Genomic DNA, 16,931 nt, shown 5'->3' on the forward strand with positions numbered 1-16,931 from the left:
AAACCATTATCCAAAGAGCCGATTCACCCCCCCACAATGCCTTCTCATCTTTTTTTCCCTAGATAACTATTGTTCTGTTTGTGTTTGAGAACGCCACGATAAAGCAGTGTCTAGCCGAAAATTATAACCTGTAGCTGGATGCTGTTGTGCTCCTCTAAAAGCAGAAAACAGAGAATGAGGAGCGCGCCCTGCAGCAGAATGAAACAAGGTGGCTGATTATATCAAGCCTGAACAGGCTGCGATGCACATTACCATTTTAACCACGTTCTTCTTGCAAAAGGAACAAAACTCACGCCAGGGGGGTACAAGCAAATGGGAATGTTACAATGAGTAGAAATCAGTACGGTTTTAAAAGACGTGGAGACAATGGACTTAGTTTAAATGTCAGTCTTGACGTTCGCAGTGGAGAAATTCCTTATCATTGAATTCCCAAAGTCTGAAACAACTGTACACCTTGAACATCTTTAAACACACTTGGAAAATAAAAAGGATGATGTGGTCTTGATTAAAAGCGAATCAGAGTGTGAAATCAGACTTCATGATATTTTTTAAAATGGTTTAAGGTATTTTTATTGTTTTTCATAACTGTGTTTTCGTCATGTGAAAAAGCATTCATTGGATTCATGAGAGTGACACTTCTTTTACCTTTCTCTGAAGTAATTCAAAATGAGGATGGTAATTATAAAATGCTTTATGGTATCAATAATAACTAGAAAGGATCCAATTTCCTCTAAAATCTGTAAAACTAATAAAAATAAGAAAGATATGCTGTTGAATTTTTCCTTTTTTTTTTTTTAGTTCCAAACTTTTAAACATTTAGGCAAACAGACTGGTTTTAATGAGTCTTTATCTGATGTTTACTTTGATAGGTGACTGGCTGGCTGGAATATAACAGTAATCCATCTTCCTCAGAGGACATTAAAGGGCAGAGCCATTCCCACATCCCCCAGCATGGAGAACAGCAAAGTCCAGTCAGAGGGTGGGCTGAATGTCACTCTGACCATCCGCCTCCTCATGCATGGAAAAGTAAGACAAACCTTGAATGTGGATTACAGAGGTTTTTTCCTGATTCACATCTGGACTTTAGCAGATGTAGAAAATGAAGCACTGCAGCTAACTGTAGTTAATATTAACTACTATTGTTGGACATCCAGTACACAATTATGTTAAATGCCATAAATTATCCACAATACTGTACATTTTAATACAATATTTTGCCTGTAAGACTCTACAAAGATGTTTATTCTTTCAGGAGGTGGGGAGTATAATTGGTAAGGTGAGTATTCCTTCTCACATAAGGAAAAGGAAACTTCCTAAAGAGATGTGGATTTAACCTCCGATGCTTTGTATTTGGTTTTTATGCTACAGAAAGGAGAAACTGTAAAAAAGATGCGAGACGAGGTGAGTTTATAAAAACAAATAATAGATATTAAAGATGTTTGGATAACTTTTCTGGGAGTAACATTAATTTATTAATCTATTATTTACATAATAAACCATAATATGTCCTACTGTTTCTGCATTGATATTTTGCTAACACTGGCAGCACATTACTGATTACATGAGGAGCTATGAATTTGGTGGCAATGAATGGGAAATATTTAACCTCAGCTTAACTCCCAAAACCTAGAGCCTCTGAACATAGCTGCTATTCTGTAATAGTCATACTGTACATTGAAGTGAAGTGAAAAATATAGATAAAAGGAAACAATTCCAAAACCTCTAAGTTTTACAGTTGCTTTGTTCATTTATAGTGATGCTGCAGCAAACTTTAACAAAACACCATAAAATATCTTATACCATAAAACTGTTGGTAGTAGATGTGGAAACCATGCCTGTGTTGTGTCAGATGAGCATACCCGATCAGACCAGCATACCCATAGTCAATACCCACTTATGTCACATTTTGGTTGTGGTTTAGAGCAGCGGTCCCCAACCTTTTTTGCACCACGGACAGTTATATGTCAGACAATATTTTAACGGACCGGGCGGGGGGTTTGGGTTATGATCAAGTAAAATGATACGACTGGCATAAAATCAAATACAAACAGCATAAAAATAAAACAACGAGCCGGTCCCATCTAGGCGTAATCAGAGAAAATGACAGATGAAGTGTGCTCCTGATGTCCAGTCTGCTCCGTAGCTTTGTTTTGGTCGCTGTAACCGCAGAAAATCCCGCTTCACACCGACTGATGTAATTGGGAGAGAATACCGCAATTTTTTTATATTTTTCAAAAAAAAACGTCACCCAGACTCTGATCGTCGATAGATTATATATATATATATATAATTATGTACTTTTTTCTGTGCGGCCCGGTACCAAATGTAGTGTTAATGCAAGCACAAATAATAGAGGCACAATCCAACTAAAAATGTAACACAGACCAGAACCATGGAGACATCAGGGGAAAACTCGCACAAGGAGCCAGGGAGAGACAAGGTGGGAAGAGAACAGCAATGACAGGACCAGCAACAACAAGGAACCAACCAGGAGTGACAGCAGAGGGAGAGAATATATAGCTGACTGAGACAAAGGCAGGGCTAACGAGCAGATGAGGAGCAGGTGTGAGAGGAGACAACTAGGGAGCCAAGGGGAAAGGAACAGACACACACACAGGGCAACAGTGGACAACAGAAAAACCTGAGAACTAGCATAAATCTAGAAACTACAACAAAACCGGAATTAAACCAATAAAATTAGGAAACATGGAGCAAAGTAAAGCACAACAGAACCAAAACCATGACAGTTTATCTCTTTGCTTTATCCCTATAGTTTTGTACAAAAAAAACCCTTTAAACTAACTCAACTTGCGTGTTTCCCTTTAGTCGTGTACAAAAAACTATTTAATTACTTACTTGGTGGTGTTTTTTGAATGTATGTTGATCTGCCCTTACATTTTTTTTTTTTATGTTGCTAAACGGATAAACGTCCGTCGAGGTAGTTTAAAGTCTATTTTTTGTACAAAAATAAAGGGCTAAACGCAAATCTGACGTCTTGTCCATGCGTATTGAGTATAGGTGTGCTGGTCTGATGGGGTATGCTGATCTGACAGAACACCGGGACTCAGACCTTTGCCTCTCATAGCAAAATAGTTCCAAATGATCAAACGGAAAATCTAAATAACCCACAAAAAAAACAACAACAAGAAATCTAATATTTTTCTAGTAAATCTAATATTTGATCAAATAATTCAACTAGGTATACCTTTGTCCAGGGGCGGATCTAGAAAAATATTTATGGGGTGGCGAGAGGGGGGCAGGAAGTTTTGAGGGGTGGCAACATATGGCATTTGTTTACACTGAATTTAATCACAGTTATCACAGTTTGGTGAGAATAGTATGTACAGTATGTGTTTCATGTGAAACAGTTCATATTAGAAATACATCGTACAATGTGATCTCACCTAATAGGAGATAGAAGAATGATAACACTACTTCTAGAGGGGCATTATCACAGGAAAGGTATTAAGGTAAGACACAGGTGCTGAGTCGCAGATGTATGAGATTGACTGTCAGAGAGGCAGCTTTGCAGCATTTGCACAAGAAGAAACTATAGAAAGAAAAAGTTTCCCATCAGAGATCTATGGACTGAGCTGGACTAAAGTGAGCAGAACTACACAGTAGAAATAAAAGGGTCAAGGCACCCAAACAAGGTACTGGACATCTATGTATTGTTTACTCTGAACACAGATTTACCCCATTTGTTCCTCAGTAACTTGACATACAGTAGTTAAGGCAACATGAAATAGACATTTTATGTGTGTAAATATGCTGTAGATAGAGCTCTTGTATCAATAAATCAACAAAAAGGCAGGTACTGGATGTTACATCAAAATCTCCACAAATCTGAAAAGAAGCAACATAAAAATAAATTTTGCTTCCAATCTGTAAAAGTACAAAACATTTAGTGAGTAGGTTCATACCGGTAATTTCTGGATAGTTTCATACTATATATACAAAAAAAAAGAAACAACAACACTGCTTCGTATTAAGCAGGATTTACACCAGTATCACATTTTTAAATTTACTTTTAACACTTTTGGTTTTCATTAAAGGAAATATCAGATTTTCTCAGGTGCCAAAACAAAATGTAGCAGCTCTGTAAAGGCTCACCAGAGAGCATAACATAAAGATGACATGACTATAACAGCTGAATGCGGTGATTTCCAAATTGCTTAGCAAAACACTTCACAAATTTATTTAGATCCAATGCCTTTTTGCGTTTTGATTTGAGTAAAACCAAACTTGATCGTCTCTTTTCTGTCATTGTTGACCGCAAATATGTCTTTATGAGCCTGAAACGTCAGGCCTAACTAACATCATAGTTAGAGAAATAACGTTCTGCAACCTGATTTTTATCATCTCAAAATCAGCCTTGCAGCTATGCTAGCATCATTGTGCTTTCATTATGATTTACTTTCTCGAAAGATAGTTAATCAGTTTTTACCTGTTTCATCCCGTGTCTCCTCTCCCCATCACCCCTGGCTCCCTCGCTTTTGCCCCATTCGGTTTTCAAAACTAATCAGTCTCAGTCGCTCTCGCGTCATCTCGTGCTGCATTCACTGCAGTCCGACATTGGAAATTAGCGGTCGCAATTCTCAAATTATCCATAATTTATAAGCCTCGCCACCCCTACCGCCAACTGGGGTGGCAGCAGGGGTGGCAAGGCTGTCATTTAGGGTGGCAGTTGCCACCCTATGCCACCCCAGTAGATCCGCCTATGCCTTTGTCATAAATCAGCATACAGTACATCAAGGGCTTATTTAAGTTATATGTGTGAAAGACCTGAAAACATTTCAATAACTTGTTTCTTTAGCTAAGAATAAATCTGTGTTTAGTCACTGACGACCTAAAATATCTTCTTCATTCTAGCCAGGGTTTCTTATGATATCAACTTACATACTGAGCTCTGATTGGTTGTTCTTGAAGCAGACAGATTTTGTTATAATTTATTTATTTAGAAAAAGAAAATGATTTCCTTGCCCTTAACAGCAGATCTTTGATAAATATTTTGCTGATGATTTTTTTTCAATGGGCCTTAGGCTCTTAGTCTGCCCAGCAACAGAGCAGTCAACTTTGATAAGATTAAAAATGTCTGCTTTTAAAAAGCTCTAGACAGTTATTAAGTTTTTAGTTATTTCAGAAATAAATGGAGGAATTAAATCTTTTAGAAAGGACAACATAGCTGTAAAGTGACTCTCCTACACTAGCAATGTTACCCTCTGGAGCCTATAGCTGCATTCTGTGTTTCACACTCCATTGTATCAAGTATTTCTTATTTGGTTTGCAGAAAAAAAATGCTTGCGGTCGACTGGCTGTTTTCCCCTTACTGCTTTCTTTTTAGCACAAGCTTTTATGCCTCTCTATTTCTCATACGCTGTTCCTTTTGACCAACCAAACCTTACCATACTTTTCCTCACCACACTCACCTTAACTTATTCCACCGGACCTAAGCTTATAAATTTCATTACCAGAACATACTTCCTTACCAGAGCAGTCAATTTAGAGGGTGGAGCTTGAGTTAATTGTTCCATTTTCTCTGCTGCTTCTGGCCATGGACAATATGCTGCTATGTTGAGCTTGAACGGCATGGAAGTACCACACCTTAACGTGGTTGTCATAGGTTTGAGACTAAGCCTGTTGATGTATTCAACTCCCTGTATTATCAAATAAAGGTTACAGTAGCAGCCATTTATAATGGCCCTTCCCAGTCAAACGGCAGCCGAATGGTAGCCAACTTTGCTGCAACTCCCAGCAAAAATCCCCTCCAACTTCTAGCCACTGGAGTGACCCCCTCCTTATCCTGGGTGTGCATATTTTTTCTCTGACTGCAGCCTTTCACTGAATCACAGGTAGATGACGCTTCTATTTAGATCTTAATTGGCACAAATCATAACAGAAAGAATATCCCAGTATAAAGATTTATGTTTAAAAAGGAATTGTAGGGTAACCAGCTAAGGGCCCATCAAGGAAAGTGGGGAAATTTTGAATGGCTTCTACTGTACTAGTTCAAAAACGAGCTACACTTGAGGCATAAATAAATGTCTTTCAGTGGATCCAACTCTAAATTGGGGACATTTCACTCTTAAAAAGCAACTCTATCAAAAAAATATTTTTAATCTCTTTGAAGAGGGATCAAACCTTATCATCTGTAAAGTGTTCCTGAATTTAAATAAAATTTTACCTTTTATCACATTCACCTTCCCACAAGAACCAAATGGTGAAACTTTAAGGAAATATTCTTAGGTTACCCCTCCATGTGTCGCACACAATTCATATGTCTTGTAGTTAATGCAGGAAAAAATGAAAAAAACTTGCTAAACTAGGGTTGTAACAGCAGAATAATGTCCCTTTGCTTTGATGCCCAGTGGAGACCGTACACATATATCATTCTTGCAGAGCATTTATTGACCTCTGACCTATATTGCAATGTTCAGGATGTTTATTAAGAAATACTTTTAGGGCTAGCATGCTAACACTTATGACAGCATGCTACACAAAGCATATGTATACTTATCAGAGGTGTTTATGTAAACACTACTCTAGGTACAGTACTGTTTTCATGAGTGTCTATTTTCTGCTTCCAGAGCGGGGCAAGAATCAACATTTCAGAAGGAAACTGTCCAGAGAGAATTGTGACCATCACTGGACCTACAGATACCATATTCAAGGCTTTTGCTATGATTGCCTATAAATTTGAAGAGGTATGGATTATCCTGATGGTACCTTTCTCTCATTATAAACAATTACAAATCCAATAGTAGCCTACTTGGTTTAAGTTTTTTTATGAGCTTGTCTATTTATTTTGTCTTTTAAATGAAAAATGTGGAGGCCGATTATGCCTCACAAAGCATGTTACGATTTTGCTGTGATAGTAATGTGTGAAGTGGAGAAATGATAAAAAAGTTTCTATGGTGATAGTCTTACAATACTAAACTATTAAGAAGTGCAAAGAGGAAAAATGATGGTCGAAAAGCCTGTGTACAGAGCCTGATACAAACTAAACAGCTTAACTTTGAATGAATCAAGGTTTTTAAAAATGAGGCAAATAATTTCTCCTATCTCTTAAAAACATTTAAACTTAGATATGGCATCGCTTTACATCTATATTCCAGCAGTAGAAGTGGTGGAAACTGTCAGGAAAGGCCTCAATAAGGAATGCTATCTATAAGGCAGGACCAATTTCACTCTTGGTCAGAATTATGTTTTGTTGGATCTCTGTTTCTCCACTGATACTTTAAAATACACAAATCCAACTGCTGATTACAACTTTTGTCATATAGCATCTAGTCATATACAGCTGTGCAGAAGAAGTCTTTTGGATGAGAGGTGAAAAGCTTTGAAATATAAGAGAAAAAACTCATTTGCCTTTTATTACCTCACTTAGGATGGTCATTTCATGGTTTATTCACAATCTATAGCCTAGTAAACTAGCCCCACTTGCCAGCAGCAAAAATTATTTTTGCCTGCAAGTGGTCTAGCCTTGATCAATGCCCCAGGCCTTAGAACTACGTAGCTGGCCAATCACAATGATGTGTTTTGAATTTTTGGATGCAAAGCAGGCAGCGTTTTGAGTGTCGGACGACAAATCTGCGTGACGCTGAGGAAAGCACAACAAGGAAGATGACAACAACTATTGCACAGTTCTTGTTTGACTCAGCTTTGGAATCAGTTTTGGAAGGATTAGACTTGGGGTTTTCTTTGAAACGTGAGCAGGAAGAGGCTCTACGCTCATTCATTTTTAAAAAAGGACGTATTCGCCGTTTTACCAACAGGCTGTTTGCTTACACTCCCCCACCAGCTTTCTATTGCGCTTCCTACATCACAGTCAGTTGCGCTCATTGGTCAGAGCATCAACAATCTTCCGATGTCTCATTGATCGGTGCCAGACTAAATTACACATTTAATGTCACATTTGGTCTTCCCTCTCATTTTGAGGGATTTTCAAATGTATTTTCACACATGTTTAGAGTTCTTCGTCCTGCTTAGAAAAAATTTGTTTGTTTTAATCCAAAGATGTAAACTCTAATCTTTGGCACTTGTGGTAATTAAAAAAAGAGTGTTACAGCCAACGCAAGAGCAAAAAGGGTTTAATTTAATTAGTGACCTTGTTTCCCAGCAATACTGCTTAAACAGTGTGACTGCAGATACAAAGTTCTGTTTTAATAATTGTTTTTGTGAAGTTTGTAGATCAGAAGGATGGCTCCCAATGCTAGTATGCCAAAAAAAAAAAACACTTCCAATTTAGCACACATAGAAAAATGAACACATTTTTCAATTGATTTGCTTTGTATGGATGGGTTTTACTAATTCAATTAAACATCATGAATGTTTGGGGCCACATTACTGCTACAAAATGAATTAGGTTCTGCTTTCTTCCAGGACATAATCAATTCCATGAGTAACAGTCCAGCCACCAGCAAGCCTCCGGTCACCCTAAGGCTTGTTGTACCAGCCAGTCAGTGTGGCTCTCTCATCGGGAAGGGAGGATCAAAAATCAAAGAGATGAGAGAGGTAAGTAAAATAAAGTAGATCTACTGAGTTAATGCATGTGTACAAGTTTGGAAACCAAATAGGATTTGTCCATTATCAGTGCACCAAATCATTCATTGAAACTGATAAAGACTCACTGAGTACATTTTTAGCATCATTTCCCCGAGAGGAGCTTCTGAAAAGAGCATCTTATCTAATCTAATCTAAAGTTTGATTAGATAGTGGTTAGGACATACGGTACATACCAGTCCAATAACAGAATTTTCAGGTTTGTATCACTATGACATCCTTGTTTCTTAATTTAAGGTCTTACCACAGAGTAAATACCTTGTTCAAACCCTGCCCCAATCCGATATATGTTTTCCTTCCTTTCATCTTGAGGCAATGGTTTTCTTTTACCTTTTTTCCTGGCTCTACCACGTCATAAACCTCCAAAATCCATGGCTCACTATGTTGGAATACCTCAAAGCTAATGGCTAAAGCTTGCTAAAGCTATCAAGGATAGTTTGTTTAACCAAACTAACCTACTTAAAACAGAAAATGCTGCTTTTGAGTTATTCATTAAGTTATACTTTCCTTAAATGGCACTGATTCGCATTGGTCTTTAATAGTGATGGTTAGGTAACTCACTCACAATAGGAATCAGGTTGGGATTCACTCGAGCTGTGAATAAGGAGTCATTCATGCCGATGGTCTCCAGTGGACAAACAAATGGCTGATTTGTTGACACTGTCAGTCTGCGTTGGGACCTGAACGACTCAGGCCCTTATTCATGCAGTATTCAGACTGCAATGAGAGTGGTGCTGTTTCACCTGCTAACGTATTATATATAAATGAACTGAGAAAGGACAGACATACAGTAATCTGGATTAGATACTAGCGATTTATGTAACAATTTCTTTCAGATGTGGCCTGTAAATGTTTTACTAAGTTACAATTTTTTTTACTTCTAAAAGTCACTATAAAGCCATATTTACCTAGTTTTTCATCTGAGACAGATGACTTCCGGTTGCCAGGACTTCAAAACAAGGTAAGGTGAGACTAAAAGATTCCATGAAAGGAACCATGAAAGTCTATTAAAACTATTCAGCACACGTAATCTCATTAAAGCCTTGACTAGTGCCAATTCAGAATGTAAGGGGGAGTGTTGACCTTGTCATTAGAGCAGCATGCTTGTGCTCTGAAAAGGTTGCAAGTGCCCGGTTCAATCTCCACACCCAGCACTCTGGGTCTCTGAGCAAGAATCTTAGTCCCACATTGCTCTTTGGCACCACACAATAGCAGCCCTCTGCTATCCAAGGGGATGGGTTAAATGAGTTAATTACTCAATTATAAGATCTATAAAGTTTAATTTTGAAAATGCAGTCATAGTACTGAGTGACTCTGTGAACACGTCTTCTGCGTAAACAATTTTATTGTACTGATTTAGTGTTTAAGTTCACTCAAACAAACAGTGTTCCCATCACTGCTAATTGATGGCAGCAGATTTATATTGGGTTACTATGAAGAACCAAAACAAAGTCAGAAGACTGTCACCAGCTCAGTGGCAGAGAAATCTGCAAGTTAGATTTTTCAGCCAGAGTCAGTAGGGGGAGACCTTTTAATTTTCTCATACACACCTAGATTACCACCACAGGTACTTCAAGGTGATGTAACTTATGTCAAGGTTGGTGGGAGGTTTGTCGAGGACCCAAATGCAGAGATGAGGGAGGCAGAGATGAGTTCTTGCAGGATTGATAGAATCAAGAAGGCAACAGAGACAAAATACAGGAAACCAAAAACCAGGAGACCTCAGGAGAAAACACACATCGGGAGCCAAGTAACAACATGAAACCAGCAAAGAATAAGTGAACACAAGGTGTATATATGGGAGACAGAAACAATGGGAGCCCTTTGATGGACTGTAACCTGTCCAGGGTGTACCCCTCCCCATTGACAACTGGAGATAGGCACCAGCACCCCTTGCGACCCCGCTTGGGATTAAGCGTGTTAGAAGATGGATGAAGAAACAATAGGAGGACTAGTTATCTGATAGGGAGCAGGAATAGGATGAAGTAACTAGAAGGAACTGAGGGAAAGGAGAACAGCACAAGGGGGCAACAGAGAGCAACTCAAAAATGTCAGAATGCTTAAATATAACACAAAATGAAAAATAAACAAATGTACAAGAAAACACAGAATAACAAAATGTTAATTTACTGTCTGAAAATCTAACAAAACGAAATTTGTATACACTCTGTGTATGCAAACTGACAATAAAAAGTCTAAGTCTAAGAAGGAACAGAGCCTTATGGTTAAAGAAGATCTTCATTGTGTTCTAGGAACTGTAGGAACTAAATGTATTTCTTATTCTCATCCGAATAAGAAATTTATTTCAGCCTCGAGCACTTTGGATTCGCTTTCATATCATTTTAAGAGATTCCCTGACAGAGAAATTACAATAATCAAACTTGAGAATATACAGACCTCTGAGACAATCTGCCTTACTGCAAGTCTCGCCTCCCCTTCTCTCCAAACCTCTTTCCTCATTGATAGTTCAATAAACTCTTGAAAAAAATCTATTTTTCTGTTGGTGGCTGTTTGTTTTGTTTACAATTTGAATGGGAAGCCCAAACTGATTAGAATTATCTCCGATTTTTGCAAAACATCAGTGGATATGGATGCAGGGACCAGAGAAGTGTCAGTAGACGGTGTGGGTGTTATGGTGGATTACTGTATAATTCCCATGTTTCGTAATTAGTAGTCGTTTCTAATTGGAGGTCAGTGAAGACACACACAGTCAAGGTCCAGTTGGCAATCCTAAAATGTGTGAACAGTTTCCGAGACGAGGTGCTGAAGAAAACAGATGCTTGAGGCAAAGTCAGAACTGTTCATTCCTGTTGAGACCTGAAAGCATATTTGGCCTTTATCTGTAGATCCATCCTGAAATATCTGACCTGTTCATGCATGAATGATAATGATGTTAAAAATGATTTTCCAGAAATCAGGAATGATAAAGACTGAAGGCCAGGGGAGATGCAGCCACTTATATTTTCTTTCTACTATATTAATTTATGCCGTGCTTTTTTCAGAGGAATGGGCGGAGTGTTTTCCCTCAGGTTAATGTCAGCAGATGGGATGTGAGAAATTCCACAAGGGCGGTCTAGTGCCAAACAGAATGTCCTCAAGGCAGGATGTTGTTATCCCAGATGGACATGTCTCAGCTGGGGGAATATTAAAGATGAAGCCAAACTTAACATCTCAATTAGTTCAATTAACTCAGAAGCCATTAAACAAATGTCCATGGTAGACCTGGAGGAGGTTCTTGACAGAACTGATCATTTTGTTTCTCTGCAGAAGTCGGTACCTCTGTGAGTGGCTCTGCGTATGTGGTCGGTGTTAGAGTTATCCTGCAAACATTAATCTCTCACAGTCTCCCCTTCTTCTGCAGTCTACAGGGGCTCAGGTTCAGGTGGCGGGGGACATGCTTCCTAACTCCACTGAGCGCGCCGTGACAATCTCTGGAACCCCAGAAGCCATCATCCAGTGTGTCAAACAGATCTGTGTGGTCATGCTGGAGGTAAAGTCACAAACACCTTTCGGGGAAAAAAAACAGTTTAAACTTTAGAGGCAATTTTAAACCAACTTTGAAGAGCCAAAACTGCATTCTGAGTCACACTGTGGTATATTACAATTCTGAAGACTAATCCTGGACTTTGTTGCTTTGCTACCGAAAAATAAAACACGTTTTTAGTCTGATCGGCTCATACTGCTCATCTTATTTTCCTCTTTGAAGGTCCAAGCAAAAGAATAACAATAAAAGCAGAAAGATGATTTTGCATAGCTACCCAACCAACCTCCCTGAAAGCTTTATTTACTGATAAACCTGTAAGACCTCCAGGGTTTCAATCATCTTAGGCTCATCTGATATTTTGTAAGCAGGTTACACTGCTCCTGCTACATCAGGATGGGGGGGATGCAGCAGCTTCACGACAGCCTTTACATCAGTTGATTCCATTGATAGGGATGAAGTTTTTACAAGTTGCTCCTTAGAAAGATTTGCTTTTTCTAAAAGTAAATTTTTTTAAAGACTTTAACCATTCTCCTTTAACTATTTTTTTTGTCATGTTTATATACCCTACAGTTCATTTGGGAGCTTTAAAGGAATAGTACACCCAAAACATGATTAGCCTTTATTTTCTACTCACCCCCATGCTGAACAACACTCTGGAGTACTTTTTTGATATCTCAAATGCATCTGGAGATCTGGGAGGCTTCTTGCTGTCTGCTGACATTCAAATAATGGAGGTCTATGGTGACCGAGACAGAAAGGTCCATAAAAGTCCACAAAAAACGTGTCAATATTCCTCCATACTGCTCGTCCAATGTATTCCAAGTGTCCTGAGTGGGTAGCATCCAGAATTTACTCGAAACAAAGTCATTTAGAATGTTTTTAGAGCATAAACAGTAGTGTATAGGATTTCCTGAAAGCGCGCACATGCGCGTTCACGACGCTACGGAAACCGCAGCAGACCAAACCAGATGAAAGTGCGCATTCAGCGTCTGCTCTGCCAATAATGCAAGCGTAGAAGAAGAAATGTGCTGTTTACCTGTGCAAAGAAAGAAACAACGAAAGAAAAATGTCTGAGGACTTCAGTGTTGAGGAAGAGCATGAGTTCTTTGCCGAGCTGAATGCGCTGGTTTGGTCTGCCAGCTTCCGTAGCGTCGTGAACGCGCATGTGCGCGCTTTCAGGAAATCCTATACACTACTGTTTATGCTCTAAAAACATTCTAAATGACTTCGTTTCGAGTAAATTCTGGATGCTACCCACTCAGGACACTTGGAATACATTGGACGAGCAGTATGGAGGAATATTGACATGTTTTTTTGTGGACTTTTATGGACCTTTCTGCCTCGGGCGCCATAGACCTCCATTATTTGAATGTCAGCAGACAGCAAGAAGCCTCCCAGATCTCCAGATGCATTTGAGATATCAAAAAAGTACTCCAGAGTGTTGTTCAGCATGTGGGTGAGTAGAAAATGAAGGCTGATCATGTTTTGGGTGTACTATTCCTTTAAGAATCCTGCATTTAAAACAAACAAGTGAAACAAAACGTAGCATCCAGAATGCAGACGGTCAAATCTCAGTTTCTAACTCTACAAACAGTTTCTGAGTTTGTTCATATTTAAGGAACACAGCTCCTAGCAGCACAGAGGAAACCCAATTATATGCACTGTCTTGAATGGACTTCCTGTTAAGGCAGCATGAATCAGAATTCATTCTGATTGTGGTAATTTTCAAAAGTGGAGCTCTGCTTCATTATACCTAAAACCACAGTACTGCTGAGTATGGAAAGACAATGATGGATTGGGCAGAATAACAGAACAGTGGTGATGCATATAGTTAGAGAGCAGGTGCAAGGTCTTTGTTTGTTTCTTTTTACTTTGAAGAAAAATGGTCTTTACCTTGAAAACAACACAACAAACTTCTTCCTGTAAACTCTATGGCCTCATGTGGGATATTTCCTGGTATTGTCTCCTTTTTTTGTGTAATATAACATTCTGTAACGAAAAAAAACAACAGAAAACACCTTGTGATCTTAATGGAAGGTATAAAACCACTGAAAGTTACATATCTTGATAAAGATATTAGCATGTGGCAAAAACTACGTCCCAACAAAATTCAAGAAAAAGGATGAAATCTAAATGGTCTATTGAGTTGGGAGAAAATTAAAACATTGAGAGATTTTGTTTGTCATGGCTTAAACCCAACCATGCATTCATGCAAAGGAGATCAATTTAATTAGAAATGTTACTGATGGAACTGGTTAAATCCTTAACAAATTACGTAATTAAAATTAACTGCATATTCTACTACTAATTAACTGCAAAAAACATAAACATATATTTGGATCATATATATGAACCTTCCATCCTAGATGGTTGTAATTCTGTGTGCTTTTTAAGTAGAGTTAACAGGGTTTAAATAAAGCAAATTGTCTGAAGTTATTAGTATCATCTACTAGTTCTGGATTATTAAGGTGCTGTGAGGTGGATTACGTTAAGATCCACTAAAAGCTCAGTTTGGTAAGAGAATGTTTCATTCTGTAAACATTATCTTGTCAGTAGACATCTCAGTTTTGGAACCGATGGGAGACATTTTAACACAGAGCTAAGAATAGCTACTTGCTTCTCAGAGAATGAAGCAAAAAGAAACAATTTTCATTAAATTTCTAAGTATTTGCATCAATTCTCATTTTTACATTGACAGTATACTTTCCTTATTCTCTCAACCTCAACACATTAATGTTGATTTAGCAGCTAACCGGTGTTACACCTACTAATATTTTCAGCAGGTACCCTTGCTATGGTATCTGACATACTGTGTGCTGACTTTGATCCATTAAGTCAATTGAATTCAGTTCAGTTTAATTTATACGCACCAGTTTAAATCTTACACTGCAAAAAAATTAAGTAAGTCAATTGTTCTTAAGATCTTATGATAAGATTTTTTTTCTTAAATTAAGCATGTAAGTGAGACTTCTAAAGAAATAAAATCATTTACATTTAAAAAAAAAAAAAAAAACTTTATTGTGTTATTTAAAGTCCATAATATAAACTTATCTTATTTTAAATGTAAAAATACTCATTCCATTGGCAGATCATCTTTATTTACCTACTCAGATTAAGGGTGAATACACTATGTTTAAGAATTAGTACTTAATTTTAGATGTTTTTTTTGCAGTGTAACACACTTTACAAAGACAATTCAGTCTAATCATACAGTGAGTTTGGTTCCAAGTTTCTTTTTATCAAAGGAAACAAATTTAATTTAATAATCCCCTTGACTTTGTGGAATACTCTCCTCCTGAAAGAGCATACAGAGACAGTAGACATTTGCTTGTATTGTGGTGTTGACTGCAGCAATCCTTCTCAATAAGCATGCAGGGAGCAACAGTGGAGAGGAAAATCTATTTTTTAGAAGGAGAAACCTATAGTAGAACCAGGCTCAGTGTGAGCGGCCTTCTGCACCTGCTGATTGCAGTTTCAAGGAGAAAGCAGCAAGCAAACAAAAGGAACTAGATGGATTGATCCATAAATATTTTTTCTGTTAGAGAGGGTAATTGTACACTAGCTCCATACAGTATGTGGCTCTATTAAGAAGAAAAAGTGAAACAGATTAACTATGATCTGGTTTTCATGTCAACCAGGATGAAAAAAGTACATATAGTTAGTCACAATAAAAGCTGAGTCCAGAGATATGTCTGTTAGGGAAACAAGACAAAACACAGAAAAACAGACCAAACTATGAAATCTATAATGGGAGTTGTTGACGGCAGTAACAAACGGAACAAAACATGAAAAGATACAGTCTGAATTAAATTCAAAAACATTTATTCATCCTCTAGGAAGATGATGTTGTACCTCATAGTTCTTCAACAAGTTGTTGTAGATGTTGATAGCTGTAAGCAGAAAGGATTTCTCCAAATTTGGATTCTTAATATAGACGTTGAACTTCAAATTTAATTTTAAGTTTTTCATTAACAAATATTGCAAAATTTGGTAGAAAGTGTAGGAGGTATGAAGGAGAGTAATGAAAACTGCCTGTTATGTCCTCAAGCACACTAAACCTATAAAAGCAGAACTATAGAGATAGCTCAGGATAACTGGAATGTTCTAACTAAAGATGTATCCCTTTAACCTTTAAACAGTAAAGTGAAGAATAAAAACAAATTATTCCTCTATTCTAAACTAAGCAAATACATTTTATCCTTAAAAAGTTCTGCTGTTTTTGTTAAAATCCAAAAATTCACAACAGGATGGTGTTTGGAAAATGTTTGCAAGGAAATACCTCTTATAGTTGGGAACATGGATTTTGATTACAAAGCAAACTAATCCTACTTTCTCTTTCTGTCTCTTTTAGTCTCCACCAAAAGGTGCCACTATCCCATACCGCCCAAAGCCTGCCTCCACCCCAGTCATTTTTTCTGGTGGTCAGGTGAGTGCTGAGCTAGCTTTAGCTCATTAGTTTGTGCCTGCAACCAACCTCAGAGCTTTACTGCACAATCAGCTTCTTTCAGCACCTGAACGCCCTTCTTTTTTTCCTGGAAACTTTTTTACACCCCTCTGCAAGAAATTATATTTCTAAATTAAAGTTTATACCGAACCAAAAGTGGCGAATCATTCCTGTATGCCACCTTAATAGAGGAATTTTCACTGTCAAGGTAATAACCCTATGAAAACTTCACATTTAATTCAGAATTAGAGAGTTTAAAGACCAAATTGATAATGTTATAACTGTTATAACAGCAGTGTACATCTTTTCACTCTAAAAAACTAGAAGCAAATAGAATAAATTGCAGAATTAATAAAGTTCCTTGAAAAATTCCTGCTGGAAAGGAAACATAGTGATAAATAAACAGATAAAAAGATTAATTTAGTCGTTATGTAAAACATA

General features: G+C 37.7%; 1 protein-coding gene across 5 annotated transcripts in view; it reads left to right on the plus strand.

Moving 5' to 3' along the window:
- The window catches only part of LOC119782130 (poly(rC)-binding protein 3), a 69,366-nt gene that overhangs the window by 24,574 nt on the left and 27,861 nt on the right, over positions 1 to 16,931 (plus strand). For all 5 annotated transcript variants that reach the window (XM_038282935.1, XM_038282938.1, XM_038282937.1 and 2 more), the window contains 7 exons: positions 870 to 1,026; positions 1,253 to 1,276; positions 1,369 to 1,401; positions 6,588 to 6,704; positions 8,383 to 8,514; positions 11,924 to 12,052; positions 16,398 to 16,472. In XM_038282935.1, the coding sequence (XP_038138863.1) occupies positions 952 to 1,026; positions 1,253 to 1,276; positions 1,369 to 1,401; positions 6,588 to 6,704; positions 8,383 to 8,514; positions 11,924 to 12,052; positions 16,398 to 16,472 (585 nt within the window). In that variant the 5' untranslated portion in view covers positions 870 to 951. The remainder of the gene's footprint in view (positions 1 to 869; positions 1,027 to 1,252; positions 1,277 to 1,368; positions 1,402 to 6,587; positions 6,705 to 8,382; positions 8,515 to 11,923; positions 12,053 to 16,397; positions 16,473 to 16,931) is intronic.

This window comes from Cyprinodon tularosa, unplaced genomic scaffold (assembly GCF_016077235.1).
Source record: "Cyprinodon tularosa strain WSP-4 unplaced genomic scaffold, ASM1607723v1 ctg189, whole genome shotgun sequence".
NCBI classification, from domain to species: Eukaryota; Metazoa; Chordata; class Actinopteri; order Cyprinodontiformes; family Cyprinodontidae; genus Cyprinodon; species Cyprinodon tularosa.